This window comes from Eriocheir sinensis, unplaced genomic scaffold (genome assembly GCF_024679095.1).
Source record: "Eriocheir sinensis breed Jianghai 21 unplaced genomic scaffold, ASM2467909v1 Scaffold1, whole genome shotgun sequence".
Lineage (NCBI taxonomy): Eukaryota > Metazoa > Arthropoda > Malacostraca > Decapoda > Varunidae > Eriocheir > Eriocheir sinensis.
This window is the reverse complement of record NW_026110295.1, coordinates 1709763-1731736: the sequence shown is the minus strand read 5'-3', so window position 1 is coordinate 1731736 and position 21974 is coordinate 1709763. Positions and strand designations below refer to the sequence as shown.

Genomic DNA, 21974 nt, shown 5'->3' with positions numbered 1-21974 from the left:
GCGTCTGGCCTTTTAAGCGCCGTTTATGACCTCTCATAAATGCTGGCATGAATTTTGCGAAATCTTTTATGAGGGCAAAATGTTGCCCATCCAGTAATAATAAAGCAACATATGTCCCAGTAGCTGCACCTTTCCGGGTTACATAAATCTCGTGCCTAGTCCCACCCCAACTATTTCCGCTCTTCCGACGCATTCTTTGGCGCTCCTCCTCCTCCTCCTCCTCCTCCTCCTCCTCCTCCTCATCATCATCATCATCATCATCATCATCATCAATGGGGGCTACTGCGTACACATAAATGGAGAGCTTATTCATCCGCTCGATTAGCGCAATATCTTCCCACGCTAGAGGGAAATCTATATCTGGCACAGTCACTAATTTCTTGCATTGTCTCAGTGTTTTTGTTTTGCGAGGAAGGTCCTGAATTTTAGGATCTTTTTCCAAAAGAGCGTGAGCCGCGAGACATTGCACAAGACAGTAACCCTCCTCGCCCGAAGGGTTAAAAATGGTGCGAGCTCCCCGGAAGCCCAATGGTTTATTGACGTGTATGCCTATCGCCGCTCGATGACCTGTTCTACCTAAGATTACTTTAAACATGTCAATTTCCAGTATCATGAAACCCGAGCCTTCTAGTTCATTCAAATGTCTTTCCAAGCGTTCTGCCATGTACTGGACTACGTTTTCTACAAAACGCGGTACCTCGCCCTGGGTAATGAGCTCTGATGGAAAAACCATATAAAACGGACTAATATCCTCTTCCTCGCCCAATCTCACAAGTTGGATTCGCATTTCAGCATACGCCCTGACTTGGGGGGGAGGATGATCCATGGCTTCTATCTCATCACGTAATATTTGAATAAATTCTACTCTGTTGTTTCTAAGAAAGCTCTGTGGATCGCTAGCGTCATCTGGAGGTATACTAAACTCTAAATAAAGTAAATCGCGATCAAAGGCGTATTCCCTTCTGATGACTTCTGCGCGCTGTCTCTCAACATTATCTTAATAATCGGTTGGTGTGTATCTATCAATATTGCCGTCACCAACGCTCCCTTCCTCTTCCTCGCTGGCAGCGGGACACCCACTTCCACCCCCGCGTTGTTGGCTGACCTCATCTTTGCTTGCCGCTGGACAGGCCCTCTTTTCCCCCTCCGCCCTTTCTCTGACAGGGGTATGCGCGGCAAACCCCCTGTCATCATCATCATCATCATCATCATCATCATCATCATTAATAGCATTGTCGCTACAATCTTCGCCCTCCTCCTCTTCCTCCTCCTCCTTCTCTTCCTCCTCCTCTCCGTCCCATTCTCCGCCGCTGCTGATAGTAATGTCAGCGAATTTATCTAGCTCCTCCTTTCTCTTTTCATCGAAACTCAAGCAAACATCATCATCCATCTCCTCCTCCTCCTCCCCGTCCTCCTCCTCCTCCTCCTCCTCCTCCTCCCCGTCCTCCTCCTCCTCATCCTCCTCCTCCTCCCCGTCCTCCTCCCCGTCCTCCTCCTCCTCCTCCCCGTCCTCCTCCTCCCCGTCCTCCTCCTCCTCCTCCTCCTCCTCCTCCTCCTCCTCCTCCTCCTCCTCCTTCTCCTCCTCCTCGCCACTGTTGATAATAATGCCCATGAGTTTATCTATCTCTTCATCGAAACTCAAACAATTACCGTCCATATCCTCCTCTCCTTCGCCACTGCTGTTAATAATGTCCATGAATTTATCTACCTCCTCATTTATCTCTTTTTTGAAACTCAAACAATTATCCTTACTATCGCCGGTATCTTCCATTTTTTTTTTTTTTGAGTTCATTTATATAAAATATACACAATTCATGCGGATTTTTTCAAGCGCGTGTATATAAAATATGCGCAAATCACACGGGCGTCTCCCCACACACCCCTTTTCAAACCTCAGCCGCCGCCGCCGCCGTTCGCGAGGGATCGGGGGCTAAGCAGCGCTCACGCTAGCCCAAACACATACCCATGCTTCACCGGGGGGGGGCGTCAATGGTGGCTGGAGGGAGGCACGCGCCAGCATAGCGTGAAAGATAGTGGTGGCTCCCCAACACGGAGCGAACGGCGCCCTTAACCGATCCCGGCAGGAGGGCGATGCTCAGCGCGTAGCACACCCTTTTGGTCGGTTTGACTGACTGTCGTCCAATTTTCATATATAAAATACGGTCGTGGGAAATCGGAGGTATACGCCGCTTAAATCACACCGATAGCGCACGTTCCCCACACTCTTTTTTTTTTCATAGACGAAACGGTTACGCATATACACCACTTTACTCACGCTCGTGTCTCCCTTCGCTTCGATTGTCGCAGATGGACTGAAAAGAGACGGCGTGGCGTGGTGGTGGCTGCTCGGAGGCAATAAATAACTCGGTCACCAAGCCGAGGCCTTGCTTCCGCTGTTCTACTTTTTTTTTTTTTTTTTTTCCCGTTCTCGCTCCTCTCTCTCTTTCTCTCCTTATAAGTTTATAAACTATACTTTTCACAGACTCATTCGTGATAAAATGAGCAACTTTTCTTCAATAAATTTCCCTGGGTGGAGGGAGGTAGGGGAATGGTAGCCACAGGCCTCCGCCCAAGGAGGGAGGTGGGGGAATGGTAGCCACAGGTCTCCGCCCAACAAGCCGACGCTCACATAAGGGTGGGTATAGAAGGGGGTAGGGGGGAGACATGGTGGCGTGGGCACGCCGGAAAAGGCGTAGGGGACCAAGCCGCATGCACACCAGTTTTTTTTTTTTTTTTCCCGCCCAAACACACATGTCGTGCTCCAAAACTCGAGTCTTAAGTCCACCCGGCAGGAGGGTGACGCCCCGGCACAGTGCGAAAGGACGCCCCTAACCGGTACTCGCTCTGTGTGTATTATTTTTTATGTATATGTACTTGTGTTGTGTATTTTTTTTCTTCATTTGTATATGTACTCGTGTTAATTGTCATCCTTTTATGGGCTGTCTTTGGGCATGTACGACATAAGTTTGTAATATGTCTCTTTCAATTAGGATTTATTTTGGGGGAGGGAAAAAAGGGTAGGATGGGTGGGTTTCCATTGTATTTCTTTGAGCCTGTACGGTGTGAGTTTGTAATGTCTTTTTTTTTTTTTATGGCGATTGTGTGTTTTTGTTTTTAGGCTTAGCATGTATTTAGTCTGGATTAAGCAAGAACAAATTAGCCTGGATTAAGAAAGAACAAATAAAATAGACTAGATTAAGGTAATATAATAACTCGTCATACCATTTTTTTTTCCACTATATTTCAATAAAAATGTATAAAATCTACTTTTCCCGTTCCTACCCCTCACTGAAAAGACAATCGATATAACTCCAGTCAATATGAAAATCAACAGTAACACACACACACACACACACACGCGTATGCTGGCAAACTGAAAAATCAATAGCGGGTAGAGGGAGAGGTAATGGTACCCTCAGACTGACCATCAAGTCACCGCTCGCGAGTGTGGGGCATAGAGGGGGGACACGCACACACATTCTGGCAAACAGGAAAAAAAATCAATAGCGGGAGCGGGAGGGGGAAAGGTAGCCACAGGCCTCCGCCCAACAAGTCACCGCTCGCGCTAACCGATCCCCGGCAGGAGGGTGACGCCCCGGCACGGTGCGAAAGGACCGATCCCCCGGCAGGAGGGTGACGCCCCGGCACGGTGCGAAAGGACGCCCCTAGCCGATCCCCCGGCACGGCGCGAAAGGACCGATCCCCCGGCAGGAGGGCGACGCCCCGGCACGGTGCGAAAGGACCGATCCCCCGGCAGGAGGGTGACGCCCCGGCACGGCGCGAAAGGACGCCCCTAACCGATCCCCTGAACAAGGCACCGCTCGCGCTAACCGATCCCCGGCAGGAGGGCGACGCCCCGGCACGGTGCGAAAGGACCGATCCCCCGGCAGGAGGGCGACGCCCCGGCACGGTGCGAAAGGACCGATCCCCCGGCAGGAGGGTGACGCCCCGGCACGGCGCGAAAGGACGCCCCTAACCGATCCCCTGAACAAGGCACCGCTCGCGCTAACCGATCCCCGGCAGGAGGGCGACGCCCCGGCAGGGTGCGAAAGGACCGATCCCCGGCAGGAGGGTGACGCCCGGCACAGTGCGAAAGGACGCCCCTAACCGATCCCTGAACAAGGCACCGCTCGCGCTAACCGATCCCCGGCAGGAGGGCGACGCCCGGCACAGTGCGAAAGGACGCCCTAACCGATCCCCTGAACAAGGCACCGCTCGCGCTAACCGATCCCCGGCAGGAGGGCGACGCCCCGGCACGGTGCGAAAGGGCCGATCCCCCGGCAGGAGGGTGACGCCCCGGCACAGTGCGAAAGGACGCCCCTAACCGATCCCCTGAACAAGGCACCGCTCGCGCTAACCGATCCCCGGCAGGAGGGCGACGCCCCGGCACGGCGCGAAAGGACCCCCAAAACCGCTCCCCCGAACTAGGCACCGCTCGCGCAACACGATCCCCGGCAGGAGGGCGACGCCCCGGCACGGCGCGAAAGGACGCCCCTAACCAATCCCCGGCAGGAGGGTGACGCTCAGGCCTCCGGGGAGACACGATGGCGTGGAAGGTGGTGGGTGTTTGGGGTGGGGTGGGTGGGTGGGGGAATGGTCACTTTTGGGAAGGTTTGTGACCACTCCCCGGTTGGGTAGTGGGGAGGTCCCCTCGGCGGCTGGCTGCCCGCGCGGCTGACTGGCCGCACGGCCGGCCGGGAAATTCGACGTACAAAAATTTTTCGACGTCATTTTTTTTTGGCTGCAAATTCTTGATTATGCTTGCGAATTATTTTGGTCCCGTCACTGTCACCATTACCTACTACTCACACACACACACACACACACACACACAACACACATACAGTAATAGATGGGCCACTCCAAACACAAACACCAACACAGTAACATGGCGGGGAAAAGCTCTCTTGCGGTAAATATGTTCCCGCCCAAAATGGCGGGCCTTTGCGGGGCAGCTGAGAAGTGATCAGCTGATCGCTGATGATGACGTCACGTGCAACCCCTCTATACTACGGGTGTGATATTAACAAACTAGATGGAAATCGCTACGGGTGTGATATCAACAAACTTAAAATGAAGGAACATAAATAGATTTCAACCAAATTACACTACTTTTTCAACTCTTTTAAATTTTGTTATCAGCCAGCCAGCCAGCCAGGGAGACAGACAGACAGACACGAAGAATATTCATGTTCAGCCCTTCGCCCCCAAAAAAAAAAATTGCTACATGCCATCCGAGAGAGAGAGAGAGAGAGAGAGAGAGAGAGAGAGAAGCCATTAACCCTAATGTATAATTTTAAGATTTGCCACGTAGGCAACCAACCCTTTTTCATTATTTATAGAATTATAATCATTAATCATATAATATCCTATACTTTAATATAATACGTGCTTCCTTTTATGAGTAAGTACTAAATAAAATCAGAAATTCAAACAATCTCTCTCTCTCGCTCTCTCTCTCTCTCTTGAGCTGGCTGGTTTGGTGCTCTCTCTTGTAGTTGATCTTTGTTGTGAATTTTGTTTTGTTTTTTGCTGTGTGTGTGTGTGTGTGTGTGTGTGTGTGTGTGTGTGTGTGTGTGTGTGTGTGTGTGTGTTTGGGGGAGGCGGGGAGGGGGAGGGACTTAGCAACGGTTCACGCCATGAGAGAGAGAGAGAGAGAGAGAGAGAGAGAGAGAGAGAGAGAGAGAGAGAGAGAGAGAGAGAGAGAGAGAGAGAGAAGCCATTAACTGTAATAGATTATTTCAAGATTTGCCATATGGGCAACCAACCCTTTTCATTATTTGTAAAATTATAATCCTTAATCATATAATATTCTATACTTTAATATAATACATACTTCCTTTTATGAGTAAGTACTAATAAAATCTGATACTAAAGATATATATATATATATATATATATATATATATATATATATATATATATATATATATATATATATATATATATATATATATATATATATATATATATATATATATACACCCTCGCTAACCGGTGACTTTTGTCACACCATCTATCAGTCCAGATTGAGAAAAGAATCCCATATTAGACTGGGTCTCCGTTGAACGGGGATTCTCCTATGCCCACCATGAACCAGATGTATGGTTTTGGAAGGGGAGGTGAGGTCAGTGTCAAGTACACCCAGGAAATGGGGGAGCTGTTCGCTGAAGTCTATTACAACCACCAACCAGTATACCATGACCTCAACCCTTGTAGGTCTGGTAGGTATGGGAGAGAGTCCACGTTGCGTGTTGCATAGGAGGTTCACGGAGTGAGTGGGTCTGGCAGAGGGGCCACGTTTCTTTGTTGAATAGAAGCTTTATGGTCATTGTTATGACGTCACAGGGAACGATGACATCACGCCCGCCTCTCGTGGGCACTGGTGCCCAAAGCCATGGCGAAAGCATGGGAAAGCCCCTGCTAATACGTGATTTTCAATGCAGCAGAATATGAAACTAGTACAGAAATCTAGAAAATTAACCAAGAGAACAGCAAAAAAAAAAAAAAAAAAATGCTGAAGTTGAGCTGTCACAGATGCTGTATTTCGTCCATACTATACTATATGTGTGTTTCATATTTCCTTCTTGTATCCCTACCAAAATATCAGTGACTGAAACAGCAAGGAATGCAAAAACTGGCCTAGCCTTCTAACACATAATGTGACATATGCCTCGATCACTAAATTTCCAGGAATTTGAATGTTTTCAGCAGAACTCAACTGTAGTACGTATAGATTTATAAAACTATTACTACTTTTTCTAGATACACCCCCCACAACATCACAGAAAAAAATATATAATTAAAGTAATAGCCTTTTCCATTTAGCGTAACCCGTTTCTGGGTCATGATCTGTAGAGTCCCTTGATAGATAGAGTCCCGACAGCCTAAGATTTGAACGCCATTATTGGCCCTGTCTTCGCCGCGAGACCGTGTGCTAGTGTTTGAAAAGCACGGCGAAAACACAGGGCCAATAATGGCGTCCAAATCTTAGGTTGTCGGGACCACAGATCTGTATTGCCTAGATTGGACACGCCTATTTTGTTTACATTGCGCGCCGCGAGCGGGCTTGGCGCCATTTTGAAAGATTGCACCACCAAAATATTAACATGCAAACATGGTAAGGAGCGCACTAAAAACAGCTCCCAAAACCTTAATTCTGGTCCGATTTCAAAAATGTAAAAACCGACACAATCAGGAAAGAGAGTTCTATCTGGATATCTAACAAATGGCAACTATCATTTGGACATATGCATATATGCAGGGTGTGAATATGAAGGCCAGGGCAAGGAGTTCCAAAGAAACTCTTGTGAATGGCTCATTTTTTCTATTTTGCTCAATTTGATTTTTTAAAATTATATTATGAGGATAGACTGTAGGCCTACTGTATGTGTAGGCTTTCAAAGACAACGACTGTTTTGTAATTGTATACTTTATTTTACATATTTTAGGCTACATAAAAAAGAGGTGGTCACCAAAAATTTTGGCAGGTATAAAATAATATAATATTCATTCCCATTGCTTGACTTGCCCTCACACATTTTACTGTCCCTTAAACAACACCAACTTGTTTAGTTTCTGTCGCACACTCCTGGCCTGGAACTTTTGTGTGTGTAGCCTAGCCACATGATAGTACCTCACATTGAAGTAGATCTTGACCAGCAAACGGACCAAGTCATAACTGTGGTTGTCTATTCCTTGTGCTGTATCCATAACATGCGAGTGCAAACACAGGACATCAGGGTCAACATCTCGTAATACAAGATACTGCAGTCGCACCAGGCTGATCTTTGGGTTTACATACTTCATACTGGATAGGTCTCTCAGGTGCTGCTCGGCCTTAAGGAGAATTGCGATGACACCATCCGATGGTACATGTAGCTTGCTGCTCCAGTTCTTCATGCTGAGGAACTTCAATGCTGCCTGGTAGTGTACTGAAGACTCAGAAGAGGTGTCAGACACTAGGCTGATTCTGCAGTCTTCGCAGCGGAGTTGATCAATAGCCTTCTTTATCACCCATCCTGAAAGTATTGCAAGAAACACATGTTTTACTAAAATAAAAAATGGCATTTTTAATACAACATGGCGAATTGTGCTAATAATCAACATTTGAAGCTATTTTCTTAACATAAAGACTCACCAGCAATGTACACCACAATGTTCTCAACCAGGATGCCCATATTCTTGTGCAGGGCTGCATAGTTATGTTCTTCCCGGGTGATCTCAGCAGCATTGGTGTCATGCGGAGGAACATAGGTTGATGTTGTACCATCCAATAGGGCTGTGTCATCTAGTCTCTTCACATTTGCTTCCGCGGTTCCAAGCAAACGGCCGGTACGGGCCAGAAGTCGCCTGAAGATGCTTGTGAACTGTCCTGCTGTGGGGTTGTTTGAAGATCCACCTACAAAATCACAAATTACAACAGATTAAAAGAATTTCTCAAAAAAGAAATTTTACAAGTAACATCAGTGATGAAAATAATAAATAAGAAAGATACCTACCACATTGCCTGACAGCGCAGAAGAAAAGTTCAAGGTGATCTTGACTTGTTCGATAGGTCAAGAAGTAGTTGAAACCATGCACCTTGGGAAGCATGAGCTCTTCTACTATAGCTATGGTGCTTACGATGTCCATGCATAGTCCTACGATACAGGTTCCTCTGGAAAATATAAAAAAATTACTTTTACAAGTACCTGTAGAAAGAGTATCAGCACAACTGTATAGCTCAAGTTGGCATATAAAGGGAAAGGGTGATACACTATGGATATGGTAGGCTAAGTATCAGTGGTTTACTAGCAGCGATATGACATTGATCATTGACTTGTGATATCAATTATCACCAGACACCCATTACCTGACTGAAGTATGCAAAGGTATCCCTTCCACAGTCTTCAAGGCTGTCAAGTAGTCCTTTGTTTCAAGCAGGAACGTCTTGATTTCAGCCCAGTTCTCCGTCCTGATTGGCTGTTTTGTTCCCTTGCCGTATGGTGAGCGACTATTAAGAACATCAAACAGGCGGTCAATCCTCTGAAAAATGATCAAATAACCCTTGTGATTTTTATTTTTATTTATTTTTATTTATTTTTTAAATATTGCACTCTTCACTCACATGCTTCATGACAAATAAAATGAATTACCCGTATGAATTCCACTGTTGGGCCAGCATTCGAGAAGGAATACATTCCAGTTGATTGGAGAAATTCCAATGCTGATGCCACAGACGATGAGAGCACTTGGACTGCCAGCTTGACTTTCATCTTCTTGTTCTTGAAGTCAATATGGTCTGGAGTCAGCTTGTTCCCAAGACGCAAACCAATGTCTTCCTGTGTTGTGTGTAAATCTTTGATGAACTGCCACACAATCCGTCCTGATGGCCCCACAATGACACTGTACGCTTCTAGAGTGTTTCGTACTAGTTTGACCATATGGCAAGCATCAAAATACAGGTGTATCTTATGACCATTGTAGTAAAATGAAGGACAAAATGATGACGCAAGCTTCAGTCTGCAACCCAGCAGCTTAGCCATACCCTTGTTTGTACTGTGGCCATCCATGGTGAGTGAGCACACTCTGAGATTAGCTTCATGGCATGCATCCAGACAGTGCTTTACAAGTTCTGTTTGTTATTCAGAGGACAGTCCTTTGGTGAAGTAGTATGCAATTGCACACTTCCAATTAGCTTTCAAGCCAACGAGCATGACTACTAGTGCTTCTTTAGCCTCCACATCTTCCACTGAACCAGCTCCCAAATCAACAAATCCAACAGTCTTGTTTGTCTTAGCATCATATTCCATCTTTTGCTTGATGTGTTGGTGGTAGCGAGTGTTCTAAGTGCTAGTCGGTTCACGGATAATGAAACTCAGTATCCGTTAGGGTTGCTTTATTGCACAAAAATACAACAAGTCATTAAGACAAACACAACACAAAAAAAAGGTGTTTGTGTGGGTATGCGTTTGTGTGAATGTTGTTTGTGTAGGTTAACATTTAAGTGTTGGTGTATGTGTATAACAATGTGTAACGGTGGACAACAAGAGAACGTGGACGGACAGTCAAAGGTAAACGAATACAAGGAAAGTTAACGATGAAGACGCGACAAGACAGACTGACAGACACAGTGACGATGGACATTACATGAAAACACTGAGAATCTTAGTCTCTCTTTGCAGCACCCCGTTTTCTTGTGTCACTGAGGGGAAGGAACACGCGATTCGAGCGGTGACTGCTACAGATATTCCCCCCCAGTGACTTCATAGAAGGAACGATATCTTCCTGGTGCGGAGTGGTGCAGATGGTGTTGTTTCGGCGACGGAGAGATGGGGCGCCTGGTCTGGGGCCAGTAGGTAAGCCGGCTTGACCCTGTCTACGGAGACCGCGTCCTGAGAACCCAGTCTGTCTATCGTGACAGTCTTTCTGGTCCGTCTCAGGACGCGGTATGGTCCTTGGTAGGGCTGCTGCAAGGGCCGCCGAACGGCATCCACGCGCACGAAGACGTGGGTGCAGGTGTCGAGGTCCTGGTTGACGAAGGTCTTCTTCGGGGAAGAGCGAGGCTGCACCGGCTGGAGGCTCCTCATGGCACCTTTGAGGCGGGCGGCGAAGTCCTGGACGCCGCAGGGGGCGGTGTCAGGTGTGGGCGCCAGAAGTTCGCCTGGGAGCCGGAGGTTGGTGCCGTACACTAGTTCAGCCGAGGAGTGGTGCAGGTCTTCCTTCAGGGAGGACCTGATGCCGAGGAGGACCAAGGGAAGAGCCAGGGACCAGTTGTCGCGTTGGGTGAATGCCATGAGGGAGGATTTCAGCTGCCGATGGAAGCGCTCGACCATGCCGTTAGCCTGCGGGTGGTAACTTGACGTTCTGTAGCGGCGGATGCCAAGGAGGGTCATGACTTTGTTCCACACGTTAGCCTCGAACTGGCCGCCGCGGTCTGAGGTGAGGCTGAGAGGGACGCCGAACCTGGAGACCCAAGTAGCAATGAAGGCGTGGGCGACGGCGTCCGTAGTGATGTCAGCGATGGGGCGGCCTCAGGCCAGCGTGTGAAACGATCCACGCAGGTGAGGATGTAGCGGTGGCCTGCGGAGGGCGGCAGGGGACCAACAAGGTCGATGTGGACATGGTCGAACCTCTCCGTGACGGGCGTGAAGGTGCCGGGTGGAGAGTGTGTGTGTCGCGTCACCTTGGAGGCTTGGCAGTCAGTGCAGGTTTTGGTCCATAGTCTGACGTCTTTGTTAATTCCCTCCCAAATGAAGCGGGACGTCATCAAGCGCTGCGAGGCTCGAATGCCAGGATGAGAGAGGTCGTGAAGCTGACGGAAGGCCTGGTAGCGATGTCGCTGTGGCAGGTAGGGACGGATGGTGGCCGTAGAGACGTCAGCGTAGAGAGTGACCTTGGTGCCTGGGAGTGTGATTTTCTTCACTTTAAGCGCCGGGTTGTTCAGAAGCCTCTCCAGCTCTGCGTCGCCGGACTGATCGGCGGCTATGGCGGCGTAATCAAGTGAAGAGGACGTCACAGCGGTAATGTTGCGGGAGAGGGCGTCAGCTGGAGCGTTGTCTGCACCTTTGATATACCGGATGTCAGTGGTGAACTGCGAGATGTAGTCCATGTGGCGGAGTTGACGTGGTGTATAAGAGTCTTTGTTCCTCAGGAAAGTTGTAGTGAGGGCTTGTGGTCGGTGAACACGTGGAAACGCCGGCCTTCAATGAAGTAGCGGAAACGTTTGACAGCCTTGAAGATGGCGAGAAGTTCCCGGTCGTAAGCGCTGTACTTGGCTTCAGACTTGGAGAGCTTACGGGAGAAGAAGGCGATCGGCTTCCAGGCGTTGTCGACGAACTGTTGAAGGACAGCACCAGTCCCAGTGTCGGAGGCGTCTGTTGCAATCGAGATCTCCGCGTCATGGGCAGGGAAGGACAACATGACTGTGTCGCTGAGAGCCTTCTTAGCAGCGAGAAAGGCGGCGTCAGCGTTCGGAGTCCAGGCGAGTGACAGACTGGCCACGCTTGCAGGGCTTCACCATGGCGTAGAGGGGCTGGAGCATGAGAGAGCAGTGTGGGACGAAGCGGTTGTAGAAGTTAACCATACCCAGGAATTCCTTGAGTTGGCGCTGGGTGGACGGCTTCGGGAACTGCTGGATGGCTTCAGTCCTTGAGTTGAGTGGAGCGATGCCCTCTGGAGTAACAGTGTGGCCAAGGAAGGTGAGGGAAGTAACACCGAACTCAGACTTGTCCACGTTGATCTGTACTCCGTAGTCTTGCAAGCGGGTGAGGACTTGGTGAAGGTGCTGTTTGTGAGAGGCTTCATCCGGGCTAGCGATGAGTAGATCGTCTATGTAGGCGAAGCAGAAGGGTAAGCCGCGGAGAACTTCGTCGATGAAGCGTTGAAAGGTCTGGGCCGCATTCATGAGTCCAAACGGCATCCTGACGTATTCAAAGAGACCGAAGGGCGTGATGACGGCAGTCTTCGGTATGTCGTCAGGATGGACTGGAATCTGGTGAAAGGCCTTGACGAGGTCCACACGTGAAAAGATGGTGGAACCAGCAAGTTGAGACGAGAATTCCTGGATGTTTGGCACCGGGTATCTGTCCATCTTAGTGCGCGAGTTAAGGGCTCGGTAGTCTCCACAGGGACGTATGTCGCCGTTCTTCTTGGGGACGACGTGGAGGGCTGATGACCAGTTGCTGCTACTGGGCCGTACAATACCTTGACGCAACAGGGACTCGAACTCGGCCTTGGCTTGACGGTAGCGTTCAGGAGCTAAGCGACGGGCCTTGGCGTGTACTGGAGGTCCTGTAGTCTCTATGTGATGCGTAACGTGGTGCTTGACGGGCAGGCTGGCTGAATAGGGCTGTGTCAGCGTGGGAAAGGACTTGAGCAGGGCGGCGAACTGGTGGTCCTTGTGAACGACGGCAAGTTGCGAGCTGTCACCTGGTGCTGGTTGAGCATTGGAGAAGATGGAAGTGAGCGGGTCAACCAACCTCCGTCCTTTGACGTCGACTAAGAGGTTGAAGTGCCTTAGGAAGTCAGCTCCGAGGATTGCCTGCGAGACGTTCCCGACGTAGAAGGTCCATTCGAAGCAACGTCGTAGGTAAAGGTCCACTTGCATGGTGTGTCGCGAGTAGACAGGTATTTTGGTACCGTTGGCGGCGTACAGGTGCAAGAGTGGAGGTAGAGTTCGCTGACTGGCGGTTGCTGGGATTATACTGACATCAGCGCCGGTGTCAATCAGGAACTTTGTGTTGGAACGGCAATCATGAAGGTGGAGCAGCGCTGAGGGTTGATGACGAGCGCTATGCTGCACTAGTGCTCGTCCTTGGAGTTTGACGCCTTGTAAGTGCACGGGGTGGTACACCTCGTAGCTTTCTCGCCGAAGTTTTTGTGGTACCAGCAGAGTCCTGGGCTTTTCGAACGGGAGCGGCGCCGACGTCGGTGAGGAGTGGGGGAGCGAGAGCGGCGGCGATCGAGCCGCTCCTCAAGAGAGGTGACTTTCGTCGCGAGCAGGGAGACTTGCTTGACGAGTTCGTCAAATTGAGTGGTCCTTTCGGAGACGACGGAAGACACTGAGGAAGTTACCGGTCCAGGTAGAGTTGCCATGAATTCGTCTGCTAACTTGGCAATGGCGTCGGGCTTCAGGTCGTCCTTAACGCTGAAGAGGCTGCGCTGGACAGCAGGGGGCAGACGTTGGTAAAACAGCTGTTTGAACAAGTCTGGGTCGAAAGACTGGTACTTTTCGCCGAGCAGCTGCTTCATGCGGCGTAGGAGGTCCGTCGGTTTCTCATTACCCAACTCTTCTTTGGAGAGGAGTTCACGGAGGCGGGTGGCGACAGAAGACTGAAGGCGTTGGAGTAGGGCAGTCTTCAGGTCTTCATAGGCATGATCAGAGTTGTAGGCTGAGGCGATGACGTCAGAGACTTGTGGAAGGACGTCGGCGGGCAGGAGGCTAACAGCGTGAGTGTACTGAGTAAGGCTGTTAGTAATTTTGGCGGTCTTGAATCCGCACTCCAAAATCGAGAACCATATGGACGGGTCGTGTGAGCAGAAGGGCGGCGCTTTGAAGGACACCGCCGCCGCAGCGGAAGAGTTGTCGTCGTCAGACATGGTGAAGTTGAACGGTGTTGGCAAGGGCGCTGGCGTACAACGGGCCAGGAGCCACGGCAGTCCGTGAGAGTAGAACGAACTGCGTGTAGTATAAGCACTGGCGCGTGCTAGGGACCTCAGTGGCCCGGGGAGTGAACCAGTGTCCAAGAAGGCACTGTAAAACAACACTGTACACTTAGTGGGAACACTGTGACACTAAATGTTGCTGGGGACTTGCTGCACTGAACTGTTGCTGGACACACTGCACTGTACACATAGATCCACAAGTGTAGGATAATCCAAGAGGGCGGTGGTAGATCCAGGAGGCGGTGGTTAATCCAGGGGGCAGCTAGTAATCCCAGTGGGGTGTCACACTGTGTTTGCGTGTACACTGAGTCTGCGGTGTGTGGTGGCGTATACACTGTCTGTATGGCGTGTACAATGAGTCTGTGTGTGGCGTGTACACTGAGTGTGTGGCACTGTGTGTCTCAGTAATATGTCGCACTGTGTTTGAGTGTTCACTGAGTTTGTGTAGTGTGTCACACGATGTGCGTGTCTCAGTCGCCGGACCAGCAGAAAAGCAGGGAGAAGGAAGGGTGGGGGTGGGTGGGTGAGCGCCGGGAGAAGCACCATGGGGCACAAAAGATGCCTGAAGGGCGCTGAAGATGCCTGGAGGAGGCGCACAGAGGGAGCCTAGAAGAGGCGCACAGAGGGAACCTGAAAGAGGCGCACAGAGGGTGCCTGGAAGAGGCGCACAGAGGGTGCCTGGAAGAGGCGCACAGAGGGTGCCTGGAAGAGGCGCACAGAGGGTGCCTGGGGAAGGCACAGAGGGTGCCTGAGGAAGGCACAGAGGGTGCCTGGGGAAGGCACAGAGGGTGCCTGGGGAAGGCGCAGAAGGCGCCTATGGGAGGGCGGGGGAAAACCCTGAAGGTGGCAACTACGCCTTATGGCGTAATGTTTCTCCCGACCTGAGTGCTCAGCCCCACGAACCCCGAATGGAGGTGAGGATTTTTGCCCCAGGAGAGGGCGGACGAATGGACAAGTTACCCTGCCCAGGTCCTCCACTCTAGGAGAGAGTGCCCTTAAAACGGCACCGGCTATAAGCCACCTTGAACCATAGCAACACTCCAGGGTCACCAATTGTTGGTGGTAGCGAGTGTTCTAAGTGCTAGTCGGTTCACGGATAATGAAACTCAGTATCCGTTAGGGTTGCTTTATTGCACAAAAATACAACAAGTCATTAAGACAAACACAACACAAAAAAAAGGTGTTTGTGTGGGTATGCGTTTGTGTGAATGTTGTTTGTGTAGGTTAACATTTAAGTGTTGGTGTATGTGTATAACAATGTGTAACGGTGGACAACAAGAGAACGTGGACGGACAGTCAAAGGTAAACGAATACAAGGAAAGTTAACGATGAAGACGCGACAAGACAGACTGACAGACACAGTGACGATGGACATTACATGAAAACACTGAGAATCTTAGTCTCTCTTTGCAGCACCCCGTTTTCTTGTGTCACTGAGGGGAAGGAACACGCGATTCGAGCGGTGACTGCTACAGATGCTCATGCCATCCAACATCATGCTGCACCTGAAAAATCATACCGAATATACAAGCTGGAAGTGAACCACTTAGTAGCCTAACCAGTATAGGCCTATATTATGTATCATAGCAATACCTGTATCTGAATACCTAAATGATAAATGTAATAGCCAATCTGGGAATTTCTCTGGCAAGGCAAATCCAACGAATCTCTGGTAGCTAACTGCTGTTAGGACAAAGAAGTAAATTAAAAAAGTTAGTAATAAACTAAAAATGCAACCAAAACAATGAATTCAAACTGAAATATACAAGAATGCCAAATATTATACATACAGCGTGTAGTCTGCGGGATTTTCTTTAGCCTTTGCTGCCAGGGAGTTCATCATAAGCCCATTCAAACCAGGTTGGGCATCATACTTCTCAAGCCACCTGAAGAAATAGCCATGAAATTGACAAAGTTCACATATCCAAAGTTCTCCTTAAAAATCCTTCAATTATTTAAAAGGAAGTGAAGCAGTTAGTTGAATCATTCATGAGGCAACATTTCCTTAATGTAATTGTTTTTTTGCCAACATGTATTGAAATTTGTATAAAAAAAAAATGCAATTTACTGATCTCTAAACAATAAAGTAGGACTAACAAACTGTAGTTTTAGAATACTAATTACCTGCGTAACGTACGCGGCTCAGGAAGGTTGATTCCCTTCGTCTCTCTGGTGTACCTGTACGCCTTGTTTGAGTAGAGGTGTAATGTTAGGGCAAAGTTTTTCTGTGCAGCACTATACTCCTTTGTTGGTTTTTGGAAGAGGTCACATGGTATGTCTGCAAATGACAAAAAGCAGTTGAGGATCTACCGGTTGAAGATTATGAATCATCCATGTAGCCTACAGCATAGTACAGTATTCGAGTGATTTACTGAAGATAGGAACCAGCAGGCAACATTAGACTACAACAATGCTAACCTTTGTAAGATTCCAGGCGAACCTCAAGCTCTGCATTTATCAGATTTTTTTCTTCCAACTCCTTCAGCAATGATTGGGTCGTTTCTTTTGCCCTCTTCTCTCTGGCCTTTGTGTTTGTGAGCTTTCTACGTAATGATTCCACCTGGGTTCCCAGCTCAGAAATCCTACTGTCAGGTGTAACTTCAGCTGGTAATGGATATGCGTGCTCCTAGTAGAATAGTGAAATAATCTCGTTAGTTGTGGCATTCTCTATTCACTGAAGTATGGTAAATGCATCTGTATTCATATGGCAATTTCATGGTCTATACTATAGGCCTATTCTACTGTACAGCCTATAGCTATCATTCTCTCACCAAACTCCCATTTTCCCAAAGCAACAGTGTCTCAATTTACATGGAAATAGTAATTCAGTTACCGTATGCATTTGTTCCGTAGAAGGCCCAGGTTGAGGCATGGGCACTGGTAAGTCTGCACTTGTACTTGTGACAGTTGACCTGGTCCTTGTAGATACCTATTACAGTACAATGCAAAGAAAATACAGATAATTACTACCAATGACCATACTGTAGCTTCCCATAAAAATTAATGAGGTAATTTGTCATGCTTCATACCTATTTACAACATGCTACATATAGGACAGCAATATACTGATATAGATGCTTGATAATAAAACCCACATGGTAGAAAACTAGAAACTAATGTGTATTTGGGAGACACGACAGTTTTGACACTCTAGTAAATGTCAAAACTGTCGTGTCTCCCAAATACACATTAGTTTCTACCATGTGGGTTTTATTATCAAGCATCTAGCAATCTTCTCATACTGATATAGACATTACAGTATTTTGTAATAGGCCTACCTGCAAGTGGCTTGGTAGATCAACCAATTCTGGAATTGCTCCCTCACGTAGCTGTGCATGATGCATGGTAGTATTTACCATACTTGGACGAAAGTGAGCACTGCATACGAGAGCAGTATTACTGGGGTCCACTGTCCGTCTACATAGCCTGACCCACTCCAGGTAAAGGTCTCTCTGCTTTGATTTATCAGGAAACCTGCAACAGAAAGTTGAACATTTATTTGGTAATTTGCTAAAACTACAGAAAAGTTCCCACTTATAAAACCTCCTCCAGTGGCTGACCATTAGGTCTACCAATCTAACCAAATCTACCCTAACATAACCAATCCTAATATATCCTAAACTATCCAATTCTTACCTAAACCAGTCTATCCTAACCTACACTAACCAATCCTAACCTAACCTGATCTAACCTAGTCTAACCTGTCTTAACCTATCGTATCCAAACACATTTCCGTATCGATTTTTAGTATTACATTGGTCCTACAAGACCATTATATGCACTCCAGAGTGGTTATTAAGTACTCACAGCAGAAAGAATATAACAGCAAATCTTATTATCCACCTACTTCACCCTATCAGAGAGATCAACATTCCACAAACTCTCTGAACAAAGGGCTGGGAGTGGGAGTGTTCTCTGTTTTACACTCGATTTTCGGGTATTATCATATAAAACTGTGACCAAAATTGACTTACTTATGAAATGAGATTCCTCTACTCTTCGTAACTTTATTTTTGTAGTTCTTGCAGTTAATTACAAAGCACTGGGTGCCTTTTGTTTCTTCTTTCCGCGTTTTCCCCATGCTTTCCCCATACAGCTGATGACTGGCGCAACCTTTCAAAATGGCGCCTGTGAATCTCGCCCGCGGTCACGTGATGTCCAATCTAGCGAAGCTAATATATATCTGTGGTCGGGACTCTATGAGGGACTCTACAGATCACGACCCAGAAACGGGTTACGCTAAATGGAAGATGCTGTAACTCTGCACATTATTCTGCTAAGGCAGCTGATTTATTATGATTCCCCTATAGTTGGTGTGTCAAATTTGGTAGTATAATTATAAAGATGGTGCAACGTACGTACAGAAAATGTTAACTGTTAAACAGTTCATGTCACTATGAAAGTCTCTTGGCGCTCAAGACGGTTACGGTAAGGGTTAACCGTCGTTTTTTCAGTCACTGTATAGGGATGAGCGAGTCCTGTGGTGCGTTGCGTTTGCCTGGGGAAGAATGGGTCTTCTCTTACAATTTCTTTGTTGATGTCTATATGTGCATCTGTTGGGAAACAGTTAACATAAAAACATAAGAACGCAGGAGTCTACAAGAGGCCGGTAGGCCTGTACGAGGCAGCTCCTTTGACCCTAAGCTCCCGTGTATCTAACCCCACCTAATATCGCTGTCCATGAATTTATCTTGTCTATTTTTTAATGTGACAGTTGTGCGATTTAATTGTATCTTATAGTTTTGATGGACGTGAGTCGGGACTTGATCACCTCAGCAGTGGGGAGAGTAATATTACGGTCTGTTTTCCTAAACTACTAGTATTCAACCACCAACCAATATTATGTTAAGTGACGAATGCCGTATTTCAGCCGGCAGAGGCAAGTTTGGCTCCTCCGTGGTATCGCAGTCCCTCCTGTTTTGTCTGAGGACCAGTATATTAAGCTTTTCATTTAAATATATTGTAACTTATGCCTAGCGTTCATAAATAAACTTCATATATTGTATCGCTCGTGTGTGTGTGTGTGTGTAATAGAGAGAGAGGATTTGAACGCGGGCGATTTATAAGACAATAATTACGGAGTCTAGCCTAGCCTACTCTTGGTGGTTGGGCGAGGAGGAAGTACCGTGTTTACTTCACGCTTACAGAAATATATGTCCTGACTTTTTTTGTAGTACTATGATAAAGAAGTAATAAGAATATGAATAACTATGGCGCCAGGTAATTTATTACTCCTCCCTGTTTCTCTGCGTGAGGAAAGGCTTGGTGGAGGGCGTCTGGTGATGCAGGCCAGCTTCATGAAGCCGCCGCCTCTCCGTGTGCACTGCAACGTGGACTTGTATGTTTCTTGATATCTTGACTGCCGTCGTGAGAGGGTTCTGGGTGGCTGACTGAATGATGGAGTCGCCTTCTTGCCGGGTGGTGTGACGAGGGCCTCCACATCTTTTTGTATTTTCTAAACTTTCAGTCTCTTCACACCTCCTTTTCCATCGTTGGATTGTTCTTTTACTGATCTTCATCATCCCGGCTATTTTCTTTGTTGACATGTCAGCATTGGCCAGGTCATCGACAGTTGTCTCCTTCCTGCCAGGAAGCGCCGCGGTACCGTGTGCAAAATGGCGTCGTGTGCATTCAACCGCCAGTCACGGTCAAGCGAGCGTTTGTGAAGGCATGTTAATATATCATTATTTAGGATTATGAAAATGACACATAAATGAGTGATTTCATTTCAATTACAATGTTTTCATGATTTGAGTATAACCATGGAAAATATATATGATTTACTTTCAATCTCTATATAACGAAGAACTTCTGTTGTCTAATTTCCAAGTGAACGATATTCTGCTTGTCAAAAAGTTTCGTCCGTTACTTGTAAAACGACGTGATTTCATGGTTCTTTTTCTATTTAAAGTGTATATAGTTGATTGGTAATAATAATTAGCATTAACAGTGATAGGATGTGCCTCAACATAAGGTTTAAAACGAATTTAAAAGCTTGCCATAATCTAGTTCGTGAACGAAAATAGACGATGTAACGGTTCCCGCCATGGGACGGACAGAGAGAGAGAGAGAGAGAGAGAGAGAGAGAGAGAGAGAGAGAGAGAGAGAAAACATCCACAGATTCATCCAGCCAGCCAGCTAGACAGACAGACAGACAGACAGACTATTCATGTTCCTGTCAGCAAAAAAGTCACGCTACCGTTCTAGGGGTAACGTTTTTTTTTTTTTGGGGGGGGGGGGGAGGGGGGTAAGGGGTGGAGACGAAGTAATGGTTCCCGTCATGGGAAGGGGAGAGAGAGAGAGAGAGAGAGAGAGAGAGAGAGAGAGAGAGAGAGAGAGAGAGAGAGAGAGAGAGATCCACAGATTCATTCAGCCAGCCAGTCAGCAAGACAGACAGACGGAAGAATCAAGGTCCCCCCTCCAGAATAACCGTTGCTACATGCCATCAAAGAGAGAGAGAGAGAGAGAGAGAGAGAGAGAGAGAGAGAGAGTTTTCATGGTGGTTATGGGAATGTATGGTAGCGAGTTTGGAGTAGGTTTTGCGGGGTAGTCAAGTACGGCAGATTGTTACAAGGGGCTATGGTAATTATGGCAGGGGTTTGGTATGGTAGAGGGGTCATGTTGGGTGTTGAACAAAAGGTATATGAGGGTCGTAAGTAGTGTGGGAGGGTTGAAAAGTGGCTGTGCTGGGTTCAAAAGTGGCTGTGCTGATGAGAGGAGGTGTATAGCAGCGAGGGCTTCTGTAGTAATGGTGGAAGGAAGGAAGGAAGGAGGACAAGACGAAAAGGAAGAAAAGGAGGAGTGAGAGGAAGAAGGTGGACCACAGAATTGCCACGCGCACTGCCAAGGATTATATACTGTAAGGATAGCTCACTAAGCATTTATTTTACCCACAAGGCACCGCGTATGCAATCTGATTCATATAATGTGTATTGGGGGGCCATTACTTATTGATCTTGTCATTCATTCATGGCCAGATTTTGCGTTATTTATTTATTTTTTATTATTATTATTTTTTTTTTTTGGTTGCTGGGGATATGTGGTTGAATTGGGCGGCTGTTGAGGTGGCCAGTGGTGGAGATATTTGAGAAATATGTTATGTGGAGGTTGATGAGAAATGTTGCTGTCTGCCATGTATCGGTGCATGCGTTTTCTGTAATTTTGCAGGGGTAACTAATCCTGTCATCAAAATAGCTAACATAGATATATATTAATTGAAGTATTACTGTTGGATCAGGAAAATTATATCAAATGGCTAATGTAATTAATGTATAAAGGGATCAATGTATACGTAAGAATACACAAAGACTATACCAACTTCTATATTATCTATAACGATATTGATGACAGGATTGGTTACCCCTGTAAAGTTGTAGTGGGTGGGTGTTGGTGAAATTTGAGAGAACGTCAGCGCCGGTGTGTGGTGGACAGCAGTGTTTCTCGGTACCTTTTTCTAACATATTTCTCAAATGATTATGTTGTCCTTTACTGTTTGCCAACTCAACAGCTGCCTAATTTAATTGCATATCCTTAGCAATAAAAAAATAAACGCAAAATCTGACCATGAATATGAATAAAGGGTTGGTTTCTAGTACATTTTATACCGTGACAGCAGGGTGAGAGTGACATACCGCAGTCAGTACGTCATCGATGACGTTTCAGTGAGCTGTCCTTATAGTATATCATCCTTGGGTACTGCTATAGTTGATTGATTGATTGATAGTTTATTGTTGCAGGTAAACAACAAGGGAGAAGGGAGGAACATGCCGTCCCAATCCCCAGACAGGACAGTGTGTGATTATACAACTATTAGTACACGTGTAGGT

General features: G+C 47.3%; 1 protein-coding gene across 1 annotated transcript; it reads right to left on the bottom strand.

The window, feature by feature from the left end:
- Positions 1–7491: 7491 nt before the first annotated feature.
- On the bottom strand, positions 7492–8299 carry LOC126988841 (uncharacterized). The gene is made up of 2 exons (XM_050847255.1): positions 8141–8299; positions 7492–8021 (listed from the first exon to the last, which is right to left on the bottom strand). Exons 1-2 carry the CDS (start codon positions 8178–8180, stop codon positions 7543–7545), a joined length of 519 nt encoding a protein of 172 aa, XP_050703212.1. The 5' UTR covers positions 8181–8299; the 3' UTR covers positions 7492–7542.
- Positions 8300–21974: the final 13675 nt, after the last annotated feature.

What these genes read in the sequence shown, in the direction of transcription:
- LOC126988841 (XM_050847255.1), bottom strand. Translation starts at nt 8,180, where the DNA reads ATGGGCATCCTGGTTGAGAACATTGTGGTGTACATTGCTG. An exon ending in CATTGTGGTGTACATTGCTG is followed by an intron (nt 8,022 to 8,140) that starts GTGAGTCTTTAT and finishes CAATACTTTCAG; the next exon opens with GATGGGTGATAAAGAAGGCT.